Source organism: Oncorhynchus gorbuscha, linkage group LG06 (genome assembly GCF_021184085.1).
Source record: "Oncorhynchus gorbuscha isolate QuinsamMale2020 ecotype Even-year linkage group LG06, OgorEven_v1.0, whole genome shotgun sequence".
In the NCBI taxonomy this organism is placed as follows: Eukaryota; Metazoa; Chordata; class Actinopteri; order Salmoniformes; family Salmonidae; genus Oncorhynchus; species Oncorhynchus gorbuscha.
In genome coordinates this window covers 69,957,270-69,976,995 of record NC_060178.1, presented here as the reverse complement: position 1 = coordinate 69,976,995, position 19,726 = coordinate 69,957,270, and the positions used below count along the sequence as shown (strand labels likewise).

General features: G+C 42.1%; 1 protein-coding gene across 1 annotated transcript in view; it reads right to left on the bottom strand.

Annotated features, from left to right (window-relative positions):
* Positions 1-13,356: 13,356 nt before the first annotated feature.
* Positions 13,357-19,726, bottom strand: part of LOC124038278 (serine protease HTRA1A-like) — a 33,653-nt gene continuing 27,283 nt past the window's right edge. The window contains exons 7-9 of the mRNA XM_046353942.1: positions 15,684-15,741; positions 15,347-15,442; positions 13,357-13,980 (exon numbers count right to left, since the gene is read on the bottom strand). Coding sequence (XP_046209898.1) covers positions 13,812-13,980; positions 15,347-15,442; positions 15,684-15,741 — 323 coding nt within the window. The 3' untranslated portion in view covers positions 13,357-13,811. The remainder of the gene's footprint in view (positions 13,981-15,346; positions 15,443-15,683; positions 15,742-19,726) is intronic.

The window sequence follows — 19,726 nt, the reverse complement described above, 5'->3', positions numbered from 1 at the left end:
TTTTCCAGCAGACGAGACGCTTTCTTCTTCGATGAGGTTTAACTGCAGTTGGCATCCAATAAATGTTGCATTACAGCCACCTATTAGACTGGAGTACAACTCCCTTATACTTTGCTTGAATAAAGAAATACCCTACCATCAAACACGACACTCAGAAAAAAAGTAATAATAATACAAAATAACACCACCCTACTCCACTATTTAAATCTATTTAGTACTACTTCAGGCCAACAGCCTGAAAGGATGGGAAACCACTGCTTAACACACCCAAACACCCAAATACCACTCTGCAGCTGCCACCACAAACTCTATGTTCTGCGACTTACAGGTGATAACCATTCCTATAAATGCTAAAAATCCAATCTTACTGAAACATACAATACCAGTCATTCAATGGTTTTTTGTTTATTTTTACTATTTTCTACATTGCAGAATAATAGTGAAGACATCAAACTATGAAATAACACATATCAAAAAAGTGTTAAACATATATTTGAGATTCTTCAAAGTAGCCACCTTTTTCCTTGATGTCAGCTTTGCACACTCTTGGCATTCTCTCAACCAGCTTCACTTGAAATGCTTTCCCAGCAGTCTTGAAGGAGTTCCCACATATGCTGAGCACTTGTTGGCTGCTTTTCCTTCAATCTGTGGTCCAACTCATCCCAAACCATCTCAATTGGGTTGAGGTCGGGTGATTGTGGAGGCCAGGTCATCTGATGCAGCACTCCATCACTCTCCTTCTTGGTCAAATAGCCCTTACACAGCATGGAGGTGTGTTGGGTCATTGTCCTGTTGAAAAACAAATGATAGTCCCACTAAGCGCAAACCAGATAAGATGGTGTGTCGATGCAGAATGCTGTGGTAGCCATGTCATGCTGGTTAAGTGTGCCTTGAATTCTAAATAAATCACCAACAGTGTTACCAGCTAAGAACCATCACACCTCCTGCTCCATGCTTCACGGTGGTAACCACGCATGCAGAGATCATCCGTTCACCTACTCTGCATCTCACAAAGACACGGCGGTTGAAACCAAAATTCTCACATTTGGACTCATCAGACCAAAGGACAGATTTCCGCCAGTCTAACGTCCATTGCTCATGTTTTTTGGCCCAAGCAAGTCTCTTCTTATTATTGGTGTTTTTTAGTAGTGGTTTCTTTGCAGCATTCGATAATGAAGGCCTGATTCACGCAGTCTCCTCTGAACAGTTGATGTTGAGATGTGTCTGTTACTTGAACTCTGTGAAGCATTTATTTGGGCTGCAATTTCTGAGGCTGGTATCTGTAACTCTAATGAACTTTTTCTCTGCAGCAGAGGTAACTCTGGGTTTTCCTTTCCTGTGGCGGTTCTCATGAGAGACAGTTTCATCATAGCGCTTGATTGTTTGTTCAAGTGCAGTCACAAAAACCTTCAAAGTTCTTGAAATTTTCCAGATTGACTGACCTTCATGTCTTACAGTAATGATGGACTGTCATTTCTCTTTGCTTATTTGAGCTGTTCTTGCCATAATATGGACTTGGCTTTTTACCAAATAGGGCTATCTTCTGTATACCAACCCTACCTTGTCCCAACACAACTGATTGGCTCAAACGCATTAAAAAGGAAAGAAATTCCACAAATTAACTTTTAACATGGCACACCTGTTAATTGAAATGCATTCCAGGGGACTACCTCATGAAGCTGGTTGAGAGAATGCCAAGAGTGTGCAAAGCTGCAATCAAGGAAAACGGTGGCTACTTTGAAGAATCTCACATTATAAATATATTTTGATTTGTTTAATACTTTTTTGGTTACTACGTGATTCAATTTATGTTATTTCAAGGTGTTAATGTCTTCACTGTTATTCTACAATGTAGAAAATAGTTAAAAAAATAAATAAAAAACCTTGAATGAGTAGGTGTGTCCAAACTTTTGACTGGTAGTGTATATCACTTGTTGGTTGATCTCTCTGTACTGGTATAGATCTACTACTCACACCACTCCTCACAGGATCCCTCCGCCTTGACCAATTTTCCTCTTCACTGCCTCAGCGATGACAACTTCCATACTACTCCAACCCTGGAAACCTCAACCTGCCTCTCTCGCACGGGACATTTCTGATCCCCAGCCCCATGGGTACCTTTACAATTAACACATACCAATACTTTCCCCAATGCTACACATTCCTTTGTCTCATGCCCTTCTGCACACTTCTCACACCTAGGAACCTCCCTCCCACACCCTGCTGCCACATGCCCATAAGCTCGACACCTGTAACAACATAATGTATTCGGTACGAAAGCTTGTACATGATAACTTATATATCCTAACATCACTTGGTCGGGCAAACACTCAACATCAAAACTCAAAAGAACAGACAACGACTCTTCTGTTTCACCACTCATGCCACCCTGTCTGTGTCGCACTAAACGACGAGCATCACAAACACCGGGAATCTTCCCCTTCAGCTGGTCAACTTTTACATTTATCGCTACCCCAGTAATCACTCCTTTCAATAGCGCCCTTTTCTTGAGAGCAAAGCAATTCACATCTCTTGCGCCCACTTGTTAACATGGGGGGGGCTGCTCCCTCTGATCAGCAGAAACACAAACAATTATCACAAGACTACTTCTGGTTACCCTCACCGATTCCACAGCACCCAACTCTGTTTTCACACACCCTGAAACTACAAATGGATCAGTCAAAAGGCAAGGGTCCACTTTTTCCAAAAACTTCACTCCTAGGGCTCCCGAGTGGCACAGCAATCTAAGGCACTGCATCTCAGTGCTAGAGGCATCAGTACAGACCCTGGTTCAATTCCAGGCTGAATCACAAACGGCTGGGATTGGGAGTCCCGTAGGGCGGCACACCATTGGCCCAGTGTTGTTCGGGTTAGGTATTGGATGGGGTAGACCGTCATTGTAAATAAGAATTTGTTCTTAACTGACCTGCCTAGTTAAATAAAGGTCAAATATTTTTTTTTTTGCAGACTCATCTTTATCCCATCTTAATCTTTAACTTCACCACACCTACCACCTCCGAAACTTTGCCCTCATTCACTTCCATTTCTCCACCTGTCTTCAGCTCACTCTGCTTACACTTTCTATTATTCTTATTTAACAAACCACCTTTTTCCCCACAATTTTTAACCGACTCAAGCTCGCCCTCTTCCTCCCTCCCTCTCTTAGACCTTCTCTGCCTCTCTTTTTCCCTCCATTCCTCCTCCGTCTCCTTATGATAATATTGCACTTCTCCTGAAATACATCTTGTTCTTGCCTTCTCAAGGGACGCAAATTAATCGGCTGTCACAATCTCCGTACAATCAGCACAAACCCCTCGGGATGTATCGCTCGCCAGTGCATCCCACTTATAAAGCAGCTGCCTTGTGTTGATGTTCTTCTTTATCAATAGCTACCGCGACGCTTTAATATTTTAAACAACCACGCTCTTCCAACCGCCATCCAACGCCATCCACTGTCTCGCTTCCTTCAGACTCCCCTTTCCTTGACCCAACACGTTCATCTTCTTCTTTGTAGGGGTTTTACAGCGGACTACATCCAAAAGTTGTATTGCTGCCTCCTACTGTGTGGGATGAAAATAAAAGATCCCAAAAGACAACAATTGCAGCATGTGAAGAAAAATACTCATACTGACAACCAGAAAGTCACTCAATATCCTCTATCAGTCCGCTAATACAGGACTTGTAAAAGCTCGGTGCACTACTTCTGGGGGGGTGGGGGGAGGGGGGGTACTTAGGAGCCTGGGATGGGGACACATCTTCTGTTGCTAATAACCCTTGCAACTCTTCCACTGTGAATTCATGAAGCCCCAAATACTTTCCCGCCGCAGCCACAATGATGTCCGATTTCTTCGACTTCCATGCTTACTTGAGCCTTGCAGTTTATCACAGTTACAATGAACGCCACAAAATCCACTTTCTTTACATACAGCATGTCTGGTTTTCTTAGTTGACAAACATTCACTATGGGCTATGGTGCATTTACAACCATCTCTTAAACACTAGTGTCACTTTCTCTTTCAATACTTTTGATTGCCTCCACATAGGAGATCCAATTGACCATCCTAACTTTAGCCACCTTAACTTCCTTCACCCTTAGAGAGCACTCCATGAACACTGGTTCATGATCCCCACCACAATTGCAACATGGCCGTTCTTCACTTCGATCTCTCCGTATACTCCTTCCATCTGCACACATTTGAAACAATTTTGCATTGTTGTGGTTTTGACACAAAAGATCTTACTCCTTACCCTAGGGGGGTATTCACTATCAAAAACAAATGCTCCCTCTGACATACTGCTGCAAGGTCACCCCAGTTAACGCTCCTTTTAGCTTTGCTTTGCTGCCGAGAGCAAAGCAGGACAAAACTCTCATCTCGAGTCGCGAAACGCATTGGCCCTCTCCCTCTGGGCAGCAGACACACAAAAAATAAACACAAGTCCACTTCTGGATACTTTGACGAATTGATATAACCTTCTTCACCCAGTCTGATACCACAAACAGATTGGCCAAAATGCCTCTCTATCATGGTTGACAACTCCACGGTGTTCAACCCTCCCAGAGCGAAAAGAACCTTGGTGTGACCCTGGACAACACCCTTTTGTTCTCTGAAAACCATCAAAGTAGTGGCTCGATCCTGCAGGTTCATGCTCTACAACATCTGTACCCCTGCACGTTATCCAGAATGCTGCAGCCCGCCTGGTGTTCAACCTTCCTAAATTCTCCCATGTCACCCGCTCTTCCGACACACTCCATTGGCTTCCAGTCGAAGCTCGCATCCACTACAAGACCGTGGTACTTGCCCATGGAGCAGCAAGAGGAACTGCCCCTCTTTACCTTCAGGGTCTATTCAAACTTTACACCCCAACCCGAGTACTCCGTTCTGCCACCTCTGGTCTCTTGGCACTCCCACACCTATGGGAGGGCAACTACCGCTCTGCCCAGTCCAAGCTCTTCTCTGTCCTGGCACCCCAGTGATATGTGGTTGTCTCACTTAGCTATCTTAAGAAGAATGCACTAACTGTACATTGCTGTGGATAAGAGTGTCTGCTAAATGACTAAAATGTAAATGTCCTGGATTCAGTTTCTCCACGAATCATACTCCCACTGGGCCAGAATCATCTCAGGTATTTTCCTGATCATTGGGGTGTGGCTTGGCAGTCTTCACCTCACCTGTCGGCGCAAGTTCCTCGTCTTCACTTCTGTCAGGTTCAATTTCTGAGAGTTCACTCTCCGTTGACTGCTCAGGGTTTTCAGGAGCGTAACATGTAATTATCTCAAAATGACAATGTCCTTGGCTTGTATTTCACAGATGTTGCTTTGGGTTTTGAACATCGTGCCCTTATTTTTGCTTTGCGTCTTCTCGCCATACACCATCTTCTTCCTTTCTGGCCTCGGCCTCCTCCGATGCAGTTTTCAGCACCCAAGGACTGCAATTAAAATGTACACTCCTGTTTCCTTCGGACACAGCCAAGAAAATCGGTCACTTAACCGCAAGTTGACCAACCATCAAATGGAATGTTTTCTAGTACCCCAACGACTTTGATGCGTTGTGATAGTAAACGTGTGTGATTGCATAAAAACAGACAGAAAACCCACAGTTCTGCTGAAGTCTACTGCCCACAGTGTGGAATGAGCACACAACTACGGTAACATTACCAGAAATTTGAGATGTTTGTCAAATGTAAATCTTAAAGTTCTTCTTTGACATTAAAAGAAAAAACAGCCCCTGTTGTCTTCGTAGATCATGTGCATTTCAAACCTGTCTTAGAAAAAAATTCTGGCAAATTACTGATACTGATTTGTAGTATAGTATACCCCCTTTCATAATAAATAAACAGTACCACTATCTTCAGCCAAAGAAACAAGGAAAAGAAGAATGGATAATCCACAAACTAACATGATGTGATCAATTACTGACACAATTAACAAACTGGCTGAAAATGAATAAACTTTGGCAGGTTGTGTAATTATACCAACTGTAACCTATGGCCTATATGTCAGGGTTCCCCAACTGGCCTCCCGAGGGTCGAATTGTGGTTTTATTAGCCCCCCAAGTTTTCTGAGCAAAATTTTTTACTTTTTATAGATTTTATTTTATTGTTGGACATAAAATACTTTAAAAACAAGTGATTTCAATGTAATAAATCTGTTCCCAAGCATTCCCACTCTTAATATAGAGACATGTGATTGGATACAAATGTAAGCAGGGTTTGAAATTATTATGTTTTAGTCAACCATTTATATCTATTTGGACTTCTTGCGGTTCATTTGCAGTCTACAAATGATTTGTAATTATGTTCCGGCCCCCGACGATCAGCTCGAAGAAATTGCCCCGTGGCTGAATCTAGTTGATGATCTGTGCGCTGAGTAGAAGTTGAAAAAAAAATTGTGGCATGTGTAAGAAAGTACAAGCATTGGCACTGAACTGGGGCCCAGAGGTTTTTAAATGAACACTGCTTCATGAACATCTCTGAGGCAAGTTGTACCAACTGTATCAACACTGAAATTACTAGTTATTAGTCAGACTTGAATTACATGGAACAATTTTATGGCATGTAGGCGTACATCTGAACAAGGAGAGGACAGCTTTTTGTTAATGACTATATGATAACAAAAACAGAGGGGAGCTCATGTGGAACATGACTCATTGTGACTGGTAGAGATTCCCACGGGACTAATTTTAAACACAGGTCTCATAACCCCTAGAATTCAGTTTAGCCCAGCTATGTGCATGACATCACATAGCGAAGGTTGACCCTAAGTTATTTCAAACTCCAAAGCAAAGTATTTGGATCAGTACCTCTGACCTATGTGTAACGGCTAGTTTAGTTAGCGGTGTGCGCTAAATAGCGTTTCAATCGGTTACGTCACTTGCTCTGATACCTTGAAGTAGTAGTTCCCCTTGCTCTGCAAGGGCTGCGGCTTTTGTGGAGCGATGGGTAACGACGCTTCGTGGGTGACTGTTGTCGTTGTGTGCAGAAGGTCCCTGGTTTGCGCCCGGGTATGGGCGAGGGGACGGTTTAAAATTATTGTATGGGCCCCTACATCAGGCTAACAAGGTCTATATGATCAACTGAAACAATTTCTGAGTTAAACATGGACAATGGTCAGTGATGTTACGTTTGCTCCGAGGCATGCGTCGAAATCGCTAAGCAGTATACTTCAAAGCAGAGTGTCGATACCTTTATGACTTTATCAAAAGCACGTGATCAATGACGTCCGTAGCTTCATTTAGTTGAACCTGATTGGTTTGATATTGGTTTCGGTAGAAGACAAAGGCTACGCTGCACAAGTGCTACGGCATGTGGGATGTTATGTTGAAAAATGTGTCTGTTCTAAATGATTTTGACCAGCAGGTGTCACTACTGTACACTGTTGATCAAAGCCTTGAGTAATGAACCTATTTTTGGCACAATTGGCTGGAAAGCCCCAATGCTTCAGGAAGCTTTGTTTCCCCATCACTAACAATTACTAACAGGTCTAGGTAGCTACATTTAAAAGGCTGCATTTTACACTAGAAGGTCTGAGCCATTTTTGTATCTAGATCCATCTCTGAGTTTGAAACACAATTTACCAATGTAAGGCAATTAACTCATATTGACACAGCTGAGGGGTAGCCTAAGAAGCATGCTAGATCTATGAAGGGTTCTCTAAAACTAACCAGCTTCAGATTCCAGCTCAGGCTTCACCCGAATTATGACGGTGGATATTGTTTGTCTGACCGTCCCTTCGCCCATGATTATAAGGGCCATTCTGATCCAACCATAAATTCATACACATTTTACCCCTGGATGGAGAGGATAGAAATGCAATATGTAGCTAGATGTAGAAGGCTAATGTTAACTAGCTGGCTAATCGCTTACGTTGCCCATGAAAGGAAGTTAGGCTAGCGAGCAAATATTTTAGACAGGTAGCCTATGACAACAAGAGTCAACATGTTTTTTTTACTACTTGCACACACACACACAAATCAAAACCATGGACACCAATATCATATTTAGCTAACAATCGTTTTTAGTATATTTTAGTTGTCATTGTATTAGACTAAGCATAGCTAGGTGATTTGATGATGTTGTAGTTTGTAGAAGTGGAAATGGTGCTGTAATAGGAGGCAGGTGCTGTTTTCTTTGCGACTTGTGGTTTCTAAATTAGTTGTTTAGTAATCTAAACATTAACTTGATGGACCATGTTGTAGGTCATGTAACTATCTGTTACACGCAATAGATGTTACTCTCCAGTTTTGTGATGAAACAAAAGTGTGGTTGAATATATTTTGCTACTGTGTCTCCTTATTGTCTCGGCCTTAGGCCTATATACAGTATCAATGTTGGAAGGCATGTGAACAAACAGGTTATAGAGCAAACAAAGCAATTATCACAACACATAAACTCAGCAAAAAAATAAACGTCCTCTCACTGTCAACTGTCTTTATTGTCAGCAATCTTAACATGTGTAGATATTTGTATGAACATAAGATTCAACAACTGAGATTTAAACTGAACAAGTTCCACAGACATGTGACTAACAGAAATGGAATAATGTGTCCCTGAACAAAGGTGAGGTCAAAATGAAAAGTAACAGTCAGTATATGGTGTGGCCACCAGCTGCATTAAGTACTGCAGTGCATCTCCTCCTCATGGACTGCACCAGATTTGCCAGCTCTTGCTGTGAGATGTTACCCCACTCTTCCACCAAGGCACCTGCAAGTTTCCGGACATTTCTGGGGGGAATGGCCCAAGCCCTCACCCTACGATCCAACAGGTCCCAGAATGGGCAGTATGGCTGGTGGCATTGTCATGCTGGAGGGTCATGTCAGGATGAGCCTGCAGGAACAATACCGCATGAGGGAGGAGGATGTCTTCCCTGTTATGCACAGCTTTGAGTTTTCCTGCAATGACAACAAGCTCAGTCCGATGATGTGGTGACACACCACCCCAGACCATGACCGACCCTCCACCTCCAAATCGATCCCGCTCCAGTGTACAGGCCTTAGTGTCACACTCATTCCTTTGACGATAAACGTGAATCCGACCGCTGGCGAGACAAAACCGTGACTTGTCAGTGAGGAGCACTTTTTGCCTGTCCTGTCTGGTCCAGCGACGGTGGGTTGCTGCCCATAGGCAACGTTGTTGCCGGTGATGTCTGGTGAGGACCTGCCTTACAACAGGCCTACAAGCCCTCAGTACAGCCTCTCTCAGCCTATTGCGGACAGTCAGAGCACTGATGGAGGGATTGTGCGTTCCTGGTGTAACTCGGGCAGTTGTTGTTGCCATCCTGTACCTGTCCCGCTGTGTGATGTTTGGATGTACCGATCCTGTGCAGGTGTTATAGGTGGTGTGCCACTGCAAGCACGATCAGCTGTCCATCCTGTCTCCCCGTTGCGCTGTCTTAGGCGTCTCACAGTAAGGACATTGCAATGTATTGCCCTGGCCACATCTGCAGTCCTCATGCCTCCTTGCAGCATGACTAAGGCACGTTCACGCAGAGTCAGTAGAAAGGCCTCTTTAGTGTCCTAAGTTTTCATAACTGTGACCCTAATTGCCTACCGTCTGTAAGCTGTTAGTGTCTTAACGACCGTTCCACAGGTGCATGTTCATTGATTGTTTATGGTTCATTGAACAAGCATGGGAAAAAGTGTTTAAACCCTTTACAATGAAGATCTGTGAAGTTAATAGGGTTTTTATGAATTATCTTTGAATTCAGGGGTCCTGAAGAAGGGACGTTTCCTTTTTTGCTGAGTTTAGGTTGTAGTTAGACTTTTTTTCTGGCTTGGCTTTCCCAGTGATTTTACCCACACACTGGCAGTTTTAGGAAATGTTTTTCTTCCTGTAAGCATTACATGGCAAGGCAGGTATTTTGATAGCATACAGGACTGCAGGCCAGAAGGTTGTGGGACAACCGTGAACAAGAGTAGGCGTGGAAAGATCTCCTTTAAAGTAAAAGCATTGCATGAGTATCTCATCATATTTGCAGATCAGAGAAAAAATGGCACTTTATAAAAATGTCATGCAATTCTATCAAGAAAAAATTATACCTCACAAGTTACTAAAATTACAGGCTAAGAATGGTTAGAGAGATAGAGATGTGTACATCTTATCATACTTCTCCAATGCCAAAGTTCTTGTTAGTAATGAAACTGTCCCTGTTTGCAAATAATTAAATAGCTTAACCCAATGAGAGAAGGTCACACGTGTTTCCCTAAAAGCTGTCTCGGTTTAAACATCTGTTTGTCATTGTATAGAATGTGAACAGCTTAATCAATTGATAGTGACAGAATTAGTTCATTTCCCAAGCAAAGTACATTTTTGTATCCTCGGCTATAGAAGGTTGTAGCTCAGCCTCTCAATGTCAACTAAATTAAATAATGATATCCCCATATGCATCGGAGTCACGTCTTTCCAGGGTATTTTACAGCTTGTTTATAGCCTGAAGATATACGGACCAAGGCGCTGTTCTAGACAAATTGATATAATTATATCCGTTTAATTTTCTCTACAATCTTAAGCTAACGAGGTGTAGGCCTGTGCTTTTTGAAATGCTCTTTAATAAATAGATCCCCTTCAATTTGAGTCTTGGTAAAATATTTAAAGAGTGCATGGTGGGTGGAGGAATTGACCAACAAATCTATGGATATAGCAGCCTATAACCTAATTTAGTCTGTCAAACAGGTAAATGTACAGTACCTCTCATTTATTAAATAGGAAGAAATAGGCTTCAACACAAATCCCTCTTGTTGTTTGTAAGTCTAATTAAAATGAAGCCAGTTTAAATGAATTATGACTACTTGAATTTGCCTACTTTCAGCACCATGAGCTGTCCATTTCTGATTGAATGTGTCATGTCTGCTGCTTCAAGTTTCAGCAGCACAATGTAAGTTACTCAAATATGGCTTATTGTCAGGTCAATAACTATGATAAATCATCGGCAAAAAACATATTGTTTTTAATAAAAATCAATATAGCAGTAGCACGTTATCAAAGTTGACCTCTGGTCGTTATCTTCACGCTCTCCTTCTCAAACTGAACAGAACATAAACTGCGTCCAAGATTATTTTCAAGATTATTTCCACTACTAAAATACTTAATCAGTCGTCTTCATCACACGAAGGGGAGGATGACACCATCTTTGTGAGAGGGAGGCTTTCTGATTTCATTGGTACTCAACTCGTGGCTCAGACACTTCATTCAGGATAAATGGAGTTAGCCCAAAGTTAGCCTGCCCCGGTGCAGGTTAGTTCTGAAGCAGGTTATTTTATTCATTGTCATAGAAATTGACTTGGATAAAAGGTGAGCCACTTTCATATGATCAGTTATCCCGAGTTGAACTCAGAGTTGATCAAAGTTACCTCGCTAACTCCTCAATTCTGCTTCGTAGGATACCCCTCAGGGCTAATAGACAAAGCTTACACTCGTGGAAAAAAGGGTTCCAAAAGGGTTCTTCGGCTGTCCCCATAGGAGAACCCTTTTTTGGCTCCAGGTAGAAACTTTTTGGTTCAAGGTGAAACACTTTTGGGTTCCATCTAGAACCCTCTGTGGAAAGGGCTATGCATGGAACCCAGAAGGGTTCTACCTGGAACCAAATAGCGTTATTCAAAGGCATCTATGGGGACAGCCTAAGAACCCTATTAGGTTCTAGATTGTAGAGAAATGAGTTAATGCCCTCATGAATCATGACCCTTATGACTGATGGTTTGGGCACAAACCCTGGCAGAGCATTAGTAGACTTCATACATAGGCACACCCTTCCCTTCACAGCTGAATCCACGACTACACCCATGGAGTGACATATGCATGATGTTTTCACTGTCTCTGGGTCAGTTAGCAACCCCACTGGAACAATGTTTTTGCAGAGTGAAGGCTATCAATGCAACACTGTGTGACCGAGACAGAAAAAGTGAAGTGTTTAGATTCTGTGTACCAGGACGTAGTGTTTCATAGAACCGTGAGATGGCAGCAGTTGCTTAACATGTTTCCTTTTTACTGTACTTGAAAATGCACTACAACATCTAATGTATCATGTTATATAAGCTCTCCTCTTCGTGTTACTCTGATGTGTAGCATGTGAATACTAAATTGGGAAGATTAAAATCCTGAACCTCACCCTGAACCTCACCCTCTGCACTATCTCCTCTAGGTGTGATTAAGTGGTCTTGATCATGTTATTCATCCACTGAAATCAGTTAGAATCTAGGTTTACACCAACTGAACTCCAGCATTTTTGGGATACTATAGGGCAATTCTTTTTCACCTTCATTTATTCAACATAAAAACTATGAATATTAATTTCTCAAGTCTTATTTTTTGACATATTGTTTGGAGCAATATACTCTTCAAACACATCACATTTCCAGAGTGGGCTCTCTGGTACCTTTAATTATATTACCAATTTCACACATAGAAATGTACATTACAGGTCATTAACCAATCACAGTCCTCTTTTAGGATTGCACATTCTGAAAATCACCAGCAGAGGGAGGTCTCTTTGAATCAGAGCTTCAGAATTAGCAGAGAGCCCACTCTGTGAATTTGATGTACTTGTAGAGTATATTGTTGCAAACAGTAAGTCTTAAAATTAACTAAATCTAAATCTACTTTTGAGATATTAATATTTTTAATGTTGAATAAATCAATGGGAAATGTGTCTAGATTCTGAACTAAAATACTTGATATGTTACAACACACTATAAGGAGTATAATGACACTAAGATGTTGTCTGTATCATTTACGGTGTGTTCATGTGAGTGTCTCATCTGTAGGACCTTGTCTGGATTACGTGTATGGACCATTATCCTCTCTGTGAGGTTAGCCCAACTGCCACAGCAGGCCAGTATCAAACCCTTATGGGGGCAGTAAAACTAAATATAAAACAGCCCCACATCAATTTTATGTCCTGTGTGTGTGTGTGTGTGTGTGTGTGTGTGTGTGTGTGTGTGTGTGTGTGTGTGTGTGTGTGTGTGTGTGTGTGTGTGTGTGTGTGTGTGTGTGTGTGTGTGTGTGTGTGTGTGTGTGTGTGTGTGTGTGTGTGTGTGTGTGTGTGTGTGTGTCATGGCTAAGCTCATACACATGCAAAGAAAATATTGTAAATCTAATCTCAGTCAGGGAGCAGTCCATCACAGTGTGTGTGTGTCTGAATGTTTGAGTGAGTGAGTGAGTGAGTGAGTGGTGGTGGTGTGGTGAGTGGTGGTGGTGGTGGTGGTGAGTGAGTGAGTGAGTGAGTGAGTGAGTGAGTGAGTGAGTGAGTGAGTGAAAGAGAGCGATACAGAAAGAGAGGTGGGGAGAGAAAGTGCTGGAAAAGATTGTGATACGTGAGCTCTTCAGATTGATCCTTTCATCTCCAACATCAAAGTTACCATCATAAAACACTTAAGACTTTATTCTCTTCTCTGTAAATGTCATCAACAAATACACCATAAAACTACAGTACTTAGAATAGGAATTTAGAAAAAAATAATTGCACAACTCGCTCAGAGCTGATCTCTACATTGTTTTACATTGCCACGGTGGGCCTCCATCTGAACAATCAGTCAGTATAAAAAAAACACAGAACAAACAAGTCAAAACAAGTCAACTAGCTAGTGTTTAACAGTTAACAGTACTAGAAGCGTACAATAATAAAAGTGTAATACACATGGATGAGGAAGTACAACTCTGCTGAGATGCTCTATACAATCGTTCCTTTTCAAGGCGGAGTCCAGGTGCATGATGCCACAAAGCACTAAAGGCCGCAGATTGGGGCGCGATTAAACACACATGTCCATATAAGGTCCATTGGTGATGCTAATGAGCATCAGCTCATGGGTGGGGCTGGGGGGTCAGGGGTCGATCTCCATGGGAACGATGGTGATGATGACATCCTCGTTACTACGGCGCACCACCACCTGCAGCGTGGCATCCTTCTTGATGATGGTGCTCACGTCGGTTGCAGAGGAAATCCGCTGGCCGTTGATGGAGATGATGACATCATGCTCCTTCAGACCGCCACTAAGAGAGGAGGAACACAACAGAATGAGAACTACAGCAACAAACATGCTTGATAGAACGGTTAGCTATAATAATAAGATTGTTATTTCAAGGTATTGATTGCTCTTTATTGCACCTACATTCAGCTAGGAATGGATTCCATTGGCCGGGTTGCCTTTATATTTCTTGTTAGAAGGTAAATATAGTTCACACATTATTTGATGCTTTAATCTGTAGTGCAGGTCAAATGTGTTGGAATGAACTGAAATCTGCGTCAGGTAGCCAAGCGGTTAAGAGCGTTTGGCCAGTAACCGTAAAGGTCGCTGGTTCGAATCCCTGAGCCGACTAGGCGAGAAGAAAAAAATCGGCCAATGTGTCCTTGAGCAAGGCATTTAACCCTAATTGTTCCTGTAAGTGGCTCTGGATAAGAGTCTAAATGACAACATATATGTATCCTTCATCCGGAACACAATAATTAGTCAGGGGAAAGTGCTTTGCGCAACACACTCCCACAGACCAAACACACCCGGAATAGAAATCTAGTAAAACCAAATTACACAAAGACTGGAGTGGTTCCCAGAAGTGATATCAAAGCCTCCACTTTCACACAACTACTCTCCCACCACCACTGATAATACTTCCACATTCCCCTCATTGTACTCAGGCTAACAGGACTAAAACTTACACCACCAATGAGACACAGAAGGCCTAATATAAGAACTAGGACAGTGTGAGAGGGACCAGGAAAACCACAGCAAACCCCTTGCTACTTGAGGGATGAATGGAATAGCTGACCTCAGCGTCTCTCCAACCACAACCCTTCTCTGGTAGAACTGTGGTCACCAGAGATGATCACACTGAATGTGCTGCTGAGGATGTGGGAGGAGGAGGATTTTTGAGTGGGTGAACAAGCAATGTTTTATTAAGGTCGGTTGAGTGTGTCTGTGTGTATGAATTTGTACGTGAAAATGGGAGAGCGAGTGTGTGAATGTAAGTGGGGAGAGTTGGGCGTTGAAGGTCTATATACATTTTAAACGTGTACAATACAGTGGAAAGAGCCAAAGACAATACCCCTGAGCACATAAAATGTCAGACAACTTGTCCTCACACTCATAAGAAACTCATATTACTGGTGAGATGGAGTGTGTTTGTACTTTCTTTCCCTGTTAGTTTGTACTTTTTTTTTTTTTTTTTACCTTTATTTAACCAGGCAAGTCAGTTAAGAACACATTCTTATTTTCAATGAAGGCCTGGGAACAGTGGGTTAACTGCCTGTTCAGGGGCAGAACGACAGATTTGTACCTTGTCAGCTCGGGGTTTGAACTCACAACCTTGCGGTTACTAGTCCAACGCTCTAGCCACTAGGCTACCCTGTCGCCCCACTTACGCTGCGGCCGGCGTTTTGGAGATCACCTCCATGACGTAAGCTCCAGAGGTGATATCAGGGAAGTCTTTGTGTCGCACCTTTAGCTCCTTGGTTAACCTAGAGAGTGAAGGGGAAGAAATTAAGTAACCCATTAGGAAAAAGTGCTTAGTTGTCTGTATCCCACTGAAATGCAGTTTACCAGGCCCAGTTCAAATATGTTATTTTTGACAGCTTTGGATAACTACATTCTCCAGTTTAGTGCACACTTTCACAGTCTCAAGTCTTTCATTGTATTTATCAGGAGTTGACAAAAGAAAACGTCCCATCCTTTTCATGACAAATATTAGGATCTACTTACGCTGGAGTGAGTGTCATCATCCTCACACCAATGTATCTCTTCTTTGCCCCAGCTCTTCCTAAAGGAACACAATAAGAAGGAGAAAAAAATCAGGAAGAGGGCAGCTCTTTAATCATATGCAAAAGGGGTTTCCTTTTGACTCGAAGAATATCTGGGCGATTCTGAGGCTGGGTCAAATCAAATGTTATTTGTCACATGCTTTGTAAACAACAGGTGTGGACTAACAGTGAAATGTTTACTTCTGGGCCCTTTCCAACAATGCAGAGAGACAGAAAATAGAGAAATAATAGAAAAGAAAAACACATCATACTAAAAGTAGCAATAGATACACAATCCGTAATGATAACTTGGCTATATTCAAGGGGTACCAGTACCGAGTCGATTTGCAGGGGTATGAGGTAATTGAGGTAGACATGTACATATAACTAGGAAGAAAGTGACAGATAGTAAACAGTAGCAGCAGCGTATGTGATGAGTCAAAAGCGTTAGTGCAAAAAGGTCAATGCAGATAGTCCATGTAGCTATTTGGTTAACTATTTAACTAACTATTTAGCAGTCTTATGACTTGGGAGTAGAAGCTGTTCAAGGCCCTGTTGGTTCCAGACATGGTGCATCGGTACCACTTGCCGTGCGGTAGCAGAGAGAACTGTATGACTTGGGTGGCTGGAGTCTGAACATTTTTAGGGCCTTCCTCTGACACCGCCTGGTATATATAGGTCCTGGATGGCAAGGAGCTCGGCCCCAGTAATGTACAAGCAGTTGCCATACCTCCCTATAGGCTGTCTCATCGTTGTTGTTGATCAGGCCTACTGTACCACCGTCGTGTCGTCTGCAAACTTAATGATGGTGTTGGCGTGGCCACCCACGACGATGATGTTGAAAACTAGAGCTGTAATCAATGAACAGCATTCGCACATCGGTGTTCCTTTTGTCCAAGTGAGAAAGGGCTGTGTGGAGCAGTGTCGTCATTAGGCCTGGACTGCTGGGGCTTCAGCCCCACATATTTTTCACAAAATGTTTTTCACATTTCAGTCTGAGTTTCCTATAACTACACATCACTTCTGAGATGTAGTATACTGGCAATTTTTTATGACAAAAATAAACAAGACAATATACTGCACTAGGCAGTAGAAGGCTCTGTCAAGATTTCACAAGACAGTGGACTGCTCATGTCCCTTGACCCCTTAACCAGCACTGGTTAGATGTCAATGTCATCACTCAGCAAAACGCATGTCACTCAGTCAGAGTTTTCAGCATAGCACAGAGCGAATATGGATATTTTGAACTTCTTCCGAAAGAGAGGCAAAAAAAGTGAGCCGGTTGAATTCAGCAATGAATGAGGTGGAGCGGACTGAACAGTCAAACTGCAGCTAACCAGCAGCAGATTTAGCCACACGTTTGTGCAGGGTTAGTGGTAGCTAACTAGCTAGTCTCCTTTAGTGTCAGGGCTGGCTAATGCTAATAAGCTAGCCTTAGCGCTCAGCATCCTAAAGCTATTGGGTGTCATTCAGAGTTATTTAACAGTATATTTAGTGAATGGGCAAGCAAAGAATGTTGATATAAGTCGTATTAGGACAAGTGTTTATTTACTGCGAGTGTATTTAATGGGTTTCGTATCTGTAGGTAGCTTGGATGGCTAGCCACTACGGTAGCTACTGACTGGCTAGCTAGCTGAGACCGAAGACATTTTTCTGACTGAAGCATATACAGTATCTGTGGACTGAAGCTCAACTTTACTACAACATTAAATTTAACCTTTTATTGCAGTGGGCTAAATCAGGGTCGCACAGAGTGTTTCTTGGTAGTCTTAAACAAATCTACTTTGAAACAAAAGTATATACCTCACACACATGGTTATGGGCTTCAAAAAAGAAGACACCTGTACCATGTCAGATAGAATTGAAATGTATTCAATTTTGAGTTTGCATCCTAATATTACACTTTATACACATAGCAGAAGAATGAAATATAACAAAACCATTTGACATAGAAACACCGGATTTTGGGCCGTTAAAAAAAAGATGTTAATTAATTATGAAATTATGAAAAATATTAATAAAATCCCACTCATGATGCCACTAGAGGGCACTTTGGTTATTCGACTGCAGGAAAGGCTACCCCTGTTGAAAATGAGCAATGTTGAGTTGGTAGAACTGACTAAATTAAATAAATCACAGGTCTTATAACCTATTCCATTCTAAAGGTAAACATGCTTGGCTCATGTCTGTTATTTCCATAAAGGGTAAGTAACTATTTGTAAACCAAAAACTGCCCATTAGTAACTGTAAAGACAACCGCCCCTATAAACCAACTTCTCATTTATAAAACAGCTTATGTGGCATTGATATGAGTCAGAAACATGTATTGTACTGTCAAAATTGACTAAAAACAGTAAATAGGATAATTTGTGAGCCTTGAGGTCGTGACTTCATAAATTATGGTTGGGTTTGTTTCAATCCCCCCCTACATGCCCACAGCACACAAGTAGGCAGCACACAAGTAATCATCAATTCGGAGTGCAGCTGCACGCGGCATGATCTTAAATCCTGTGGTAAATTTGGGTTGACTTTGAATATCCCTATGGGGCTTGTTAGGGACAATCGGTTAATTACAAAATGTAATGGGACAACATGTTAAAATTCCAATAGCTCCAAATATCAATTACTTAAAAACCTCAAACCATCTATACATTTCAGAAATGCATACATAAATATGGAAATGAGAAAAAGGTTCTAATTGGCTAAATAATTTGGCTAACTCTTCCCACCAGCGAACACACACACAGGAGACATCCACATCAAACCACACCCCGAAACCAACTCACATTTGAATTCAGTCATGGACGCTAGCATTTCTTAATAAACAAAATCTATAATGCAGTCACCCTTTAAAACTAACTAATGACATGCTGCACCTCTACCTTGAGACCTTTCTGATGAGGAAGACAAGAAAAAAGCGATGTAAAGAAAGCGATGTAGAGAGGCAGAGGAGGGGTGAGCACACAGTAGACAGTATCACTTAAAGCTGCTCTATGGATTCTAATTACGACACAGTTTATGTGTGTCCCTCTCAGTTTGTGTTTGAAGTATTTGTGTGGTTTTTGGCAATACACTGTAGATGTATGTGTTCCAGAGTAGAGACCCCCACAGTAGCAACTGTAATTGAGTACTGGCAGTGTCTGCTGTGGCAGGTAGGAAGGTAGAATTTACCTGAACATTTCCTAAGCTCTAAATGTTCTAATCTCTGTGTTTGTGTCAAAATGCGCCAAATTCAAGCATTTAGCTGTTGAAATTCTTCTTTGGGGGGCAGGGAAAAATTCCCCTGGACGACCCTACTGGCTTTGGGCCCGAATGTCTTCAAATCCAAGAAATGCCCCTGGTGTAAGAGTGCAATAGAGATTGGTGATCTGTGTATCTTTCTTTACAAATTGGAATGGGTCCAGGGTGTCTGGGATGATGGTGTTGATGTGAGCCATTAAATATGCTTAGTTATAATGGGGTCTGAATCAAAATGTCTGTAAGTGTTTATGGTTATCCTCAAACATGGCTAACATGCTGACCAGACCGGACACGTCGTGTGCGTGAGCGTTGCAAAATAAATGTAGAAATCCATGTTATTCAATTATTGCACCCACACTGCTCGCGCGCGGCAACGAGCGCCTGCGATGCCCAGGGCTAAAATATAACTCCTTTCTATTTCTGACGCAGATCGCATTGCAAGTCCTGCCTCTCCGTTCTCCTAATTGGTTTATAGAAGCAGGTACCCATGTGCCATCTCCTCATTGGTTATACCCATGTGGGTGATTGAAAGACTAAATGTTTTGCAGGTTGTCGTGGAAATACTGTGTAGATGCCAATCACCATATAAATTCAAAGAGGAAAAAGCCTGGAAGGAGGAGGGATGACTAAACTATTTGGTTGGCCATTTTATGTGTGCATTAATTGTCGGAGTAGAGGACCTTGTGCATTTCAGGTAAAATAACAACTCAATGTTTATATTTCAGGACAAATTAGCTAGCAACAGCAAGCTAGCTAAATAGGACA